This window comes from Thamnophis sirtalis, unplaced genomic scaffold (genome assembly GCF_051295495.1).
Source record: "Thamnophis sirtalis isolate CommonGarterSnake01/CBP01778 unplaced genomic scaffold, rThaSir2_p1.2 scaffold_2, whole genome shotgun sequence".
Taxonomy (NCBI): Eukaryota; Metazoa; Chordata; class Lepidosauria; order Squamata; family Natricidae; genus Thamnophis; species Thamnophis sirtalis.
The window spans coordinates 50,675,589-50,687,761 of record NW_028261382.1 but is presented as its reverse complement, the minus strand read 5'-3'; the positions used below and the strand labels follow the sequence as shown (position 1 = coordinate 50,687,761).

Genomic DNA, 12,173 nt, shown 5'->3' with positions numbered 1-12,173 from the left:
CGCACCAGCTGTTTCCTGTTGTGTTTTTCCCGTCTCCCCTGGCAAGAAGCAAAGACAATAATTTTAGGTAATTTAATTTCCTCTACTTTGTGCCCCGTGAAAATGGGAGTCCTGCTTCTCTAGGAACTCTTTTCCTTGTCTTCTGAACGGTCCCTGGCGGTTTCTGCAGTCTCCAAGGCCAGGGTGATAAGCCACACACCGTTTAACTGGGTTTTGAGAAATTAAAAACATGGCAGCATCTGGAAATCCCATCTCTCCTTGAGGCGTCTTGGGCATCTCCCTTCCTTCGGATTCTTCAGCGCTGGGGGGGAAGTGGAAAGGAGAAGGCTTTCAGAGTTCAAGGCGCGATCTCGGAGCCCACAAATTAATGCCTTGCGCTGCTCCAGTGTAATTAATGGAGGGTTTCATCAGAGATAAATAATGCCTGTGGGTGTGGGATGAGCTAATGTGTTAATTAGTGGGAACCTGATGGCAACATCCCTCCTCTGGAGCCACCCGGAGCCAAGAGGAAAGCCCTCGCCTCACAGTTCATCATCATCCCATTTTTGGGTGTTCAAGTTTGGCCAAAGAAACAATCAAACACTTCTGGAAGGAAATGAGATTTGGGGGTTTCCAGGGAAGACCTTCCTCGGTGTGACTTTCAAGGGTTTTGGGGGGAATATTCACAGCTGGGGGTGCACCTTGGATGCTTCTGGTCATGTGAAAGGTCAAAAAAGGCCACAAGTAAAAGGCACGGCTCTCCTCCAGCCTTGGCCGTTCACTGAGTCAGACTGTCCCTGGAACTGGAGGTTCTGTCGTGACTCAGCGTTAATGACTCGGGACAGGAGGAAAGGGAGTTTGGCTATTGGTCAAGCTTGACCTGTCTTCCTGCGCGTTGAATTAAGCCAGCAGGATTTTCCTTTCAGATGAAACAGATGTTGGGATTGCTTTTTTTCTTTCTTGCTTAGACATGAGAAGCGCAACCATTGATGTCTCCTTCTAGCAAAAGAAATAAATAAATCTGTTAATCTGGGCTGGGGCCCCTGCAGCTCTCTCCAGATGTTCCTCAGAAGCCTCATCAATGGATCAAAACCCCCCAGATGTTCATCGGCACTTGCTCATGGGAGTCTCTCAAGAGTCCAGATCAGATGGGATGAAGCCGCAACGGTTTGAGAAGGTGCCAGGGATTGAAAAGCAGGAGATACTAGAGCAGTGTTTCTCAACCTTGGCAACTTGAAGATGTCCGGACTTCAACTCCCAGAATTCCCCAGCCAGCGAATGCTGGCTGGGGAATTCTGGGAGTTGAAGTCCGGACATCTTCAAGTTGACAAGGTTGAGAAACACTGTCCTAACCACTGCTGGGGAATTCTGGGAGTTGAAGTCCGGACATCTTCAAGTTGACAAGGTTGAGAAACACTGTACTAGAGTGATTGCGGGGTGGGCAAAGAAGAAATTCCCCTCCCCAGAAGCTGTGAAGACCACCCACAGCAGCAAGAAGCTCTGCCTTGCGTACAATTTGTGTATCTCGTCATTAAGCGCAAGACCTTCTCAAGTTTTAGCGTAGGCCTGAATTGGGTTCCCATCAATTCACACACAAGAATTGTCCAGCAACTCAGCCCAATTTTCCTAAGAGAGGAGAGGAGATGTGCCAAAATATTTCCAAGCTCCACCCTCCAGCTGCATCGTAATATCAGAACATATTTCTGTCCGTTGAGCCGGCTTGCCAGCGCTGCTCCAGATCTCTTGACACCCGCAATGTGGACTAGAATCTTGATTGCCTTTTTTTTTTAAAGGGGAAAGTTTAAAATCTGAAGCCCCTGAGCCTTTTGCTGCTGGGAATTTTCCCCACCGCACATGTGGATATCTCAAAGGAGAAACCTTAAGGAAAAGAGGAGAGAAACTCTTGCTGCAGTGAATTAACCCCAGAAGCAGAAAAACTGTTCCCCCCACTCATAAAAAGAGGGAAAATTAGGCAGCATCAGGCAATGTCCTTCACTCCCCCCCCCAAGACTTCTCTCTCTCTGATGTATTAAGCAGAGGATCCAGTCCTGTTGGCTGCCATGGAAACCTGGGGAGGGGGAGTTAGAAATATATAGGGTAACTCACTTTAAACTGGCCTGCTTCTATTTTTAACCAGACCAGAGGAAGGGGAAGGTGGGTGGGTGGGTGGGCAGGTTTTTGCCAGCCTGGTTGGGAAAAGAGACAGGTTCTTTTGGTGTGAACCCTCCCAGGGGAAGCACTGAAATCTACATTTCCCGGACTTTGGTGAGAAAAACAGAAGCTTTTAATACCAAAGAGAAATAACAGGAAAGTTGGTTTTTCCCTGATCCCCTTCTTGCTGGAAGGACTGGCCTGAAGAGAACTGAACGCCCTTCATTAGAGCCTAGGATGGCTGCGCAAAATTCATCGCAGCTCAACAAATCATGGTTTGTTTGGTGGCCTTCTGCAAGCCACGTTGCCCAGCCCAGAGCTCTGAAAGACACCACATTGGACACACTTTTAGTGAGAAGTTCCAGGGGAAAATTTCATTCTCTGCCTCTGGCACAATCCTGCGGCGGAGACGAGACTTTAGCTTGTCACTCGAACCAAAGCTCCTCCACAAGGCTTCCTTTGTTGAAAAGGGGAGATAGCAATAGCAGTTAGACTTATATACCGCTTCATAGGGCTTTCAGCCCCCTCTAAGCGGTTTACAGAGTCAGCATATTGCCCCCAACAATCCATAGATAGATAGATAGATAGATAGATAGATAGATAGATAGATAGATAGATAGATAGATAGATAGATAGATAGATAGATAGATAGATAGATAACAATAGCAGTTAGACTTATATACCGCTTCATAGGGCTTTCAGCCCTCTCTAAGCGGTTTACAGAGTCAGCATATCACCCCCACAGTCTGGGTCCTCATTTCACCCACCTCGGAAGGATGGAAGGCTGAGTCAACCCTGAGCCGGTGAGATTTGAGCCGCCGAACTGCAGAACTGCAGTCAGCTGAAGTAGCCTGCAGTGCTGCATTTAACCACTGCGCCACCTCGGCTCTGGTGTTGGGGCTGAACCCCCAAAGGGTTCCATATGGGAAGGACATCACAGAGCCTTCCAGGAAAGCATCTGTGAAGACACTTGGTAGAGAAACGACAGTGACAAGAGATGCTGGGAACCACAGATGGTCTTCGAAATGAAGGGAAAAGAGGGGGCTCCTTAACGCCCCCCCCCATTTCTTCTCCTCCTTCTTCTTCCTTCACTGGTGCTGGCGAAGCTATGGGTGACACATTTAGCATCCTAAATCCATCAGGTTCTCTCGTAGTTGGCCTGCAGCAGCTTCCAAGATGATGGAGATATTATGGTGGTTGATCCCCCAGTTAGCCAGATGCTTAAGACTGGATTTCTGTCCTCCTAATCATTGCTTTCCTTAGCTATTACTATTGATATTATTTGAATTGTCCTCTGAGCTTCGTCGTTTTCCTGCAGACGTTTCAATACCCAACTAGTGAACAGCATCAGTGCTAGCATCACCACCTAATACAGATGATGTTCCCTTGTTGGGTATATTCTACCCCGAATCTCGTCCCTCATCCGTTTTTTGCATTTGGCCTCAAAAAAAAAAAATTGAGGTCCCAGGCCCTCAGTTCCACATACAAGCCAATAAACAGAGTCAGGGTACTTAGGAAGGGGAGGCGTCGAGGGTGGAAGGGAGAGAAAGAGAAGGAGAGAGGGCAGGAAGGGGAAGAGAGAGGCTAGGAGTAGGGGAGAGGTAAGGGAAGAAAGAAGGGGAAGGAGAGGAGGAAGGAAGGAAGTAGAGAAGGGAGAAAAGAAAGATAAAATAAGGTGGTGTTATAACAGGCGCTAGGGATGGTAAACAAAGCAACTCAAATTGCATATATTATAACCTTTTAAATGGAATAACAAAAGTATAAGAATGGCAAAGAAAAAGAATAACCATGTGAATGTATACCTGTAATTGTATGTAAGAAAATAAATGACAGTAAGAATATAAAGCACAATATAGGTAAACAATATTTTGTTATAAATAGCTAAGTATAAATAAATATAGAACTGTACATAAAAATGGATAACGAATAAGGAGATTATGAATGAAAGATAGAAATTTATAGAAGGGAAAACACTAACTGTAAAGAAACCGATACGGAACTGCTGTATGATATACGATGGAACTTCTTGTTCCTATGTTGTTTTAAGTCATGTGTTTGTTTTTGTTGATGTGTTCATGTGTTTAAAATAAAAAAATTTAAAAAAAGGAAGAGGAGGTGTCAGAAGCTGAAATGAAATCCCCTCTGATTGGCCAGGGACCCGGAGAAGCACTAACAACGGGGAAACTGGGACCCCCACCAGAAAATCTCACGCTTTGGCAAAAAGATATTTGGCAAGCAGATATTTCTGCAAGCGATAAAGCAGATCAATTATCGAATTCCCTTCTCTCCATTGGAGGAACTCGAGAGAAATCGGAGGCAAGCGAAGCTTCCTGGGTTCCATTTGTTCATTTCCCTTAAGGAAGAAAAACCTTGCAGGTTTGAAATATGTCGTGGATCAGCCTGGCAGGTAAACGAATCGTGCAGTCTAAGCCTTTTCCCACAATTAATCCACCTGTCAATAAACGTCATCGTTTTTATTGCCTCTCCTGATTGTAGCCAAGTAGAGAAGCTTCCTGGGTTCTTGCCAACCATTTTCACTCTGGTGGCAATGTTGAGATCCGTAACTGGCTAAGTCAAGGGAGGGTGTAGGAGGCAGCTCAGAAATGCCAGTCTCTGCTGCCCTCTCTCGGAAGGGGACTCTGGCCTGAAAATCCCCTTCTTTTTTTATATAAATTTTTATTTTTATTACACAGACAACACATACATAAAAAAAGCATCATCACATACAGCATGTCGTTTGGTTACAGGTGTTTTAACATCCATATTCTCGAATAACATTTACCGTCTCAGATTTTTCATCTAGTATAACTAAATGCCTCACTTTCATTGTACAGTATATGTTCAATTACAATTAGTATTATTTTTTCCCCCAATAAATCATAGTTCCCTTACATTCTTGATTATCTATTTGGTAACAGTATACCTTTATATAATCCCCATGTGAAAGAAAAGATATTTTTTTAACCAACCATTTATATTTATATATCACTATTTTCCATTATACATAATTCCACCAATCAACTATCAGGTATGCTTATGCTGATTGTTATCCTTGTACCTCATACATTCAAACAGAAGTCTTATTTCTTTTCAACAAAATATTCTAAATAGACGCTACATATATATACCAATTTTTAATTATCCCCTTATTAAAATTATTTATCAACAAGACATCATTGTAATATGTTCTTAAGGTTATACATTATATCACCAATCCTCTATCAAGTATACATAAAATCGTTATTATCCTTATCCTTTTTAAAGCAAAAAATTCTAAAGTATTCAATTCATAGATGTATCAGCTCTTCATTTGTATCGTTGTTAATCTGAAAATCCCCTTCTTGTGGTGCCAATTTCGCTCTGCTTAATCCGTAGATGGAGAGGGGAGCTTTGCCAGCCAGCAAGCGTGAGAATCCCTGAGGTTTTTATTTCCATGGCCACCTGCTCCTTTGCCCTTCCAATATCCAGTATTTTGATTTTCCCCTCTGCAGATGTTGCAACTTCTTCTGTTCTGAATTGTTTCACACTAGCTGCTTAAATAGAATAACTTGGTACCATGATGAAGCCATTTGCAACCCCAAGCGACTACCCAGATTTTTTCCCCTATATATATTTATTTAGAAACAAAACAGAACATCTGCATTCAGTATGATACAAGCGTGCCACAAATCATATCACACACATAACGTGTATTAATTGCTGCAGTGGTTTCATTCAATAATCAATCCTGCCAAGGGCTCTCCTTAAAAGAAAGCGACAAAGACGCGGATTTCATTATAAAGCCGAGTCTCTGACATGAAGAAGCGCGTCTCTCTCTCTCTCCCCGCTTCCGACGTGCCACGCGGATCCCGTGTTAGCCCTGGCAAGTTTGGGGAAAATTGCATCATAGGCTTCCGGATGTGACGAAACACTTCGCTTCTCTGCCCAAAGCAAACATGGCGGCGCCGGCTTTCTGCAGCGGAAGTTGTCCTGTTTGGAGCGATTGGTGCTCGGAAGATAAGGCAGGGGGCCTTTCGGGCCGCCCCGCGCCCCTTCTTTGTCCCGTCCCCGCCAGAGAAAAGGGGCAATTTGCGCCCACAAAGTGTGGCGCACCCTCCGCTTCCTCCCACCTCGCCCGTCTCCTTGACAACGCACTTCCCTCTTTATTTTTTTTAATCCGCGCGCCCCGCCTCCGCCTCCTCCCCATTGGCCCAAAGGCGCCTTTTTCCGATGGGCGTGGAAATAAGCCAATCGCGTTCCTCCACGAAGACAAGCCTCTCGGGCCTTGCGTCTTCGCCTCCTCCCTCCCCGAAAGGAGGCGGGACACGAAGGGAGACGGACAGGCCGGAGCAGCCAATGGGAGGTGAAGAGGGGCCCCTCGGTGAAGGCGGGGCAGAAGAAGTGAGCCAATCGCAAAGCGGGATAATGAGGAAGGGCGTGTTGAGAGGCGGAGCCGGAAGAGAAACTTTGGTGGGTGATGGAGGAATGTGGGGCAGAGCGAGCCGGCTCTAGGTAAGGGCGGGAGGGAGGGAATATGGGGAGCGGGGGAGTCTGGGGAGGGGTCAGACTGGGGGGGGGGGAGAGGAGGGGGAGTTGGTGGCTCCTGGAGAGGGGAGGTGGGGGTCAGGCTGGGGGCCAGGTCGGCCTCTGCTGCCAGAGCCTAGTTAGTGGTGGCTCCTCCAGCCAAGATCCGGGTCAGACGGGTTGTGTGAACGGGGCGAGGAGAGCCACTTGGGGGACTCCTTGCTAATCCTCCCCCCTTTTCCTTCCTTCCTTCCTCAGGTGAGACCCCCCAGAAGGACGATGCGGCACCCGCTGTTCCTGGCGCCCAGATGAAGCTGGCCTCCATGGCAGCCGCCGCGGTGACGGTGGTGGAGCCGGACCTGAAATGGGTCTCCCTCTGGCTCCGGGCCCGTTGGGCAGCAGTGCTGGCGGCGGTGCTGGCGGCTCTCCTGGTGGTGCTGCTTCCGGTGCTGCTGGTGGAGGGGCAGTGCCAGGCGGTCCTGAAGGGCTGGGCCTTCCTGAGGAGCAAGCTGGGCCTGGGCTACATGGGCATCGCCACCTACACGGGGCAGACCACCGAGCTCAGTGTGACCTCCGGCGGGTTGGAGCTGATGGTGCTGAAGCCCAAGGCCTCCCCAGGTCTGTCCCTGGAGTGTCCCACTCCAATTTGCTCCCTAAAAGAAAGCCAATCCAGGGGAATAATTGTGGGCGGAAATGTGGGGTCCTTGGTGATGATACGCTACTCCCACTGATGAAGTTACCTAGCTGGGTTATGAAACGTCTGCAAAAAAGCAAGTTCAGGAGTAAAAGGAGCCCGCCCTCATCTTTAAAGATTGAGTTTTACCTCTGGGGCGACCCACAAGGCTTCTCTCTGTTGCTTCTGGCATCTGGTGCTCCTTTGCATATGCTTTCTTTTGAGTGTGTTGGGTTGTGTGGTGCCTGTTAGGTTGTAAGTAAACAATCTCACCGATTTCTCCCTCCTTGTTATCTCTCTGCTGACGTGTTGGAACTTCGGAGCCCATAATTCTGACGGAGAAGGTCAGGCGCTCCTCCTCAGTTGCACGCAGAGGCGTCCAGTGGGGGGAAGTTGAACCTAACAAGAGCCCCCCCCCCTTTATTTTTTGTGTTTAGGCTGCATTTTGAGAAGCAGTTTCCTTTAGCTGCTGTTCCTGGATTTCTTAGCCAGCTGATTTCAAACTTACCTTAACTTTGGGGTTGCGAAGGTGCAGGAAAGAATCCAGAGACGCTTCAGTACAAAGCACAGAATATCCAAAGCTAACTGAAAGAGCATGAAATTCAGCATCCAGTTGAGGTTAGGTTGAGCGGTCTAACAATGGAGGGTAGGAATGCTTAGTTAGTTAGTTAGTTAGTTAGTTAGTTAGTTAGTTAGTTAGTTAGTTAGTTAGACTTATATACCGCTTCATAGGGCTTTCAGCCCTCTCTAAACGATTTACAGAGTCAGCATATTGCCCCCAACAACAATCCGGGTCCTCATTTTACCCACCTCGGAAGGATGGAAGGCTGAGTCAACCCTGAGCCGGTGAGATTTGAACTGCCAAACTGCAGATAACAGTCAGCTGAAGTGGCTGCAGTACTGCACCCTAACCACTGTGCCACCTCGGCTCTTAGATAGATGATAGATAGATGATAGATAGATAGATAGATAGATAGATAGATGGATGGATGGATGGATGGATGGATGGATGGATGGAGGTAGGTAGGTAGGTAGGTAGGTAGGTAGGTAGGTAGGTAGGTAGGTAGGTAGGTAGATAGATGATAGATAGATAGATAGATAGATAGATAGATAGATAGATAGATAGATAGATAGATAGATAGATAGAGCAATAGCAGTTAGACTTATCTACCGCTTCATAGGGCTTTCAGCCCTCTCTAAGCGGTTTACAGAGTCAGCATATTGCCCCCAACAATCCATAGATAGATAGATAGATAGATAGATAGATAGATAGATAGATAGATAGATAGATAGATAGATAGATAGATGATAGATAGATAGATGATAGATAGATAGATAGATAGATAGATAGATAGATAGATAGATAGATAGATAGAGCAATAGCAGTTAGACTTATCTACCGCTTCATAGGGCTTTCAGCCCTCTCTAAGCGGTTTACAGAGTCAGCATATCGCCCCCAACAACAATCCGGGTCCTCATTTCACCCACCTCGGAAGGATGGAAGGCTGAGTCAACCTTGAGCCGGTGAGATTAGAACCGCTGAACTGCAGATAACAGTCAGCTGAAGTGGCCTGCAGTGCTGCACCCTAACCACTGCGCCACCTCGGCTCTCTTTGCCTCTACATCAGGGGCGTCCGAGCATTGCTGGCGGAGGGATTCTGGGAGTTGAAGCCCACAGGTCTTAAAAGTTGCCAAGCTGGACGCCCCTGATCTAGAGGTGTCTCTGCAGAACGTGTGGCTTGAACAAAAGCTCCTTAACGCTGGTTTTCCTTCGTTTCAGAGGTCCGGTTAGAAGCCAAGGCCGCCTTGCATCAGGCGCTGGAGATGAAGAGGCAAGGAAAGCGCGAGAAAGCTCAGAAGCTCTTCATGCACGCCCTCAAAATGGACCCCGACTACGTGGATGCCTTGACCGAGTTTGGCCTCTTCTCCGAGGAGGAGAAGGACATCATACAGGCCGACTATCTGTACTCCAAAGCCTTGACCATCTCCCCACACAACAAAAAGGCTCTGGTCAGCCGGGACCGGACGTTGCCCCTTGTGGAAGAAATCGACCAGAGGTTCTTCAGCATCATCGACAGCAAAGTCCGGAAGGTCCTCTCCATCCCCAAAGGCAACTCCGCCCTGCGGAGGGTGATGGAGGAGTCCTACTACCACCACATCTACCACACGGTGGCCATCGAGGGCAACACCCTGACGCTCGCCGAGATCCGGCACATCATCGAGACCCGATACGCTGTTCCCGGGAAGAGCCTGGAGGAGCAGAACGAGGTCATCGGCATGCACGCCGCCATGAAGTACGTCAACACCACCCTTCTCTCCCGGATCGGCTCCGTCACCCTGCCGGACATCCTGGAGATTCATCGGAGAGTCCTGGGCTACGTGGACCCCATCGAAGCGGGCCGATTGAGGACTACCCAGGTGTTTGTCGGCCACCACGTCCCGCCCCACCCTCGCGACATGGAGAAGCAGATGCTGGAGTTCGTGCAGTGGATCAACTCCGAGGACGCCATGGGGTTGCACCCCGTCGAGTTCGCCGCTCTGGCTCACTACAAGCTGGTGTACATCCACCCGTTTGTGGACGGCAACGGGAGGACATCCCGGCTCCTGATGAACCTGATCCTCATGCAGGCCGGCTACCCACCCATCACCATCCGGAAGGAGCAGCGGGCCGAGTACTACCACGCCTTGGAGGTGGCCAACGAAGGGGACATCCGGCCCTTCATCCGCCTGATTGCCAAATGCACGGAGACCACCCTCGACATGCTCCTCTTTGCCACCACGGAGCATTCCGTGGGCCTCCCCGAAGCGCAGGATGGGGGCGGGGGCGGCAGCTGCAGCGCCAGCTGCAAGCAGACCATCTCGCTCAAAACCCGGACCTGAACCCGAACGCTGGTAGCGAAGGACGCCCCCTGTGGGAGAGCTGGAAAAGCACTTCCTGTAAAACATTTCATTTATTTATGTCTTTTTAAGTTAAATCGTTTAATGCAGCGGCCTCTCCATATTTATTACCCCCCCAAAAGGCCCCGAGTAACTTGTCTTAATTTCATTGCAAAAGGGGACAGGTCAGATCTTAACACCACAAAGCTGCTTCTCTTGCTGGTTAAGCACCAAGCAGGACTGCTTCAGCTGGAATAATCCAGCCCACGGTCAGCTTTCTGGCTAAAAATGGTCAGATATGGAAAATGCGGCTGTTAACTTTGCCCAGCCAAGCCCGGTTGAGTTCACCCGTGTCCTTGGTGAAATGATGCAGTTTTGGTATTGTTCAGTTTGCTAATGCTTGGAAAGGGCCCAGCCTTTTGAGGAAGGGGGGAAGCTTGAGTGAAGTCCACAAAGCTGCAACTTCACCCCCCCCCCACCTCTTTGTGTTTGTGGCAGTTTCACATCTCAAACTAAACCAGCTTCCTCTGCCTGCCAGTGCCTTGACTTTCATCTGAATTGTGCCTTAGTTCTTCCCCAGCCCCCCTTTCCAGCAGAACCACTCCAGGGCATCTCCGTCCAGGCCAGAACCTAAAAGAGAAGGCCTGTGGACTTCGTGGGCTTTGGGCTGCTCCTTAGAGAGAGACCGAAGCACAACTGTAAGGAACGGACTACGCAATGCCACAGCAGAGCCTGCTCTTTGAAAGCTGGGGGTCTTACCCTCCTATCAACCATCTTTGCTGGTTGGTTCTGGTGTGGTATTGTGGAAAAAGCCTATCCATCAGCCTCCAAGGGCTTCTTAAACTCCTCCTCTGATAGCACTTTACTTTTAATTCCACTTGGAACGTACAAAAGTTGTTGCCTGAGATTTCAAAAGGAGAAAAGGTTGAGATGGGTGTGTGTGTGTGTGCTTTTTGTTAAGCTGAAAACACGACAGCCCCACGCACCACCGATGCGCCTGGATGCGCCCCAGCCCCTCTTCTGCTCACAGTCTTGAGTCAACCTCTTGCCGTCCTGGTTGCCCCTGGGAAGAGCCCGCACGCCTTGGGGCAGGCGTGATCCGATCTTAAAAGTCGGTCCAGACTTCTGCCCTTCTTAAAAGTCGACTTCGGAGGCAAGCCGGGCAGGTGCACCCATAAGGCAGCGTGTGAAATAGGAGCAGCGCCTCACAAAAATGCTTTTTGTACAAACCGTTTTGCAAAGCCTGTGCATATTTGGTTGGTTGCAATAAAGAGATTTCCCGACTCTGGTTCTTTTTATATATATATATAAAATGTGTTTTTATTTGTGCTGATAAATAAATAAAGGGAGACTAGTATAGATCTATTTCAAGCTATTTAGCTCTCATCAGCTGGGATTTGAACCTGTGCTGTATTGCATCTTAGGCAGACGTCTTAGCCATTATGCCACAGGTCTCCTCCTTATCAGCTGAAGCCAGGGAAGAAGGTATATATTTAGTGTCACAACCCCTGGTAAGCCCCAATTATGGGAGGAAGCTAACTGCTTCCATCATCTGTCAATCGGCTCGTCATATATATATATATTTATATATATATATATAAAGAGGGCTGCATCTTCTCCCTCACAGCTCCCAGGTAGGCACCCAAAAAGTTTCTCAAAATAAGATGCGCTGGGATTTCATGTGTGATATTGTTTAGTTTGCAAGGAAGGGAGCGGAATTGTGTCTCTTCTGTGAGTTGCTTTTGTGAACAAAGGATTGGGTGTCTTTTTCATGCCAGCCTGCCTGCTTCCTGCTCCTTCTTGGCAGCAACCCTCCCCATGCCTTAGTCCAGATGCTGAGGCAGGAACATCGGAAGTGGGAAAGAAGGCAGCAGGCCAGGTGACCCCTTCGGGCATCCAGGGCCTGCCTAGCTACGAAACAGGATCGCTAGGCTTGGAGTCCAACGAACGGGAGGAGCCCAGGGTGAGGGAGGGTCTCCCTAGGAACTGC

General features: G+C 48.4%; 1 protein-coding gene across 1 annotated transcript; it reads left to right on the top strand.

The window, feature by feature from the left end:
• The first annotated feature begins 6,561 nt into the window (after positions 1-6,561).
• FICD (FIC domain protein adenylyltransferase) lies at positions 6,562-10,992 on the top strand. The gene is made up of 3 exons (XM_087705440.1): positions 6,562-6,621; positions 6,892-7,251; positions 9,087-10,992. Exons 2-3 carry the CDS (start codon positions 6,942-6,944, stop codon positions 10,184-10,186), a joined length of 1,410 nt encoding a protein of 469 aa, XP_087561566.1. The 5' UTR covers positions 6,562-6,621; positions 6,892-6,941; the 3' UTR covers positions 10,187-10,992.
• Positions 10,993-12,173: the final 1,181 nt, after the last annotated feature.

Coding starts and splice junctions, on each gene's coding strand:
- FICD (XM_087705440.1), top strand. CDS start 6,942: ATGAAGCTGGCCTCCATGGCAGCCGCCGCGGTGACGGTGGTGGAGCCG. Junction 7,252..9,086: donor GAAGCCCAAGGCCTCCCCAG/GTCTGTCCCTGG, acceptor CCTTCGTTTCAG/AGGTCCGGTTAGAAGCCAAG.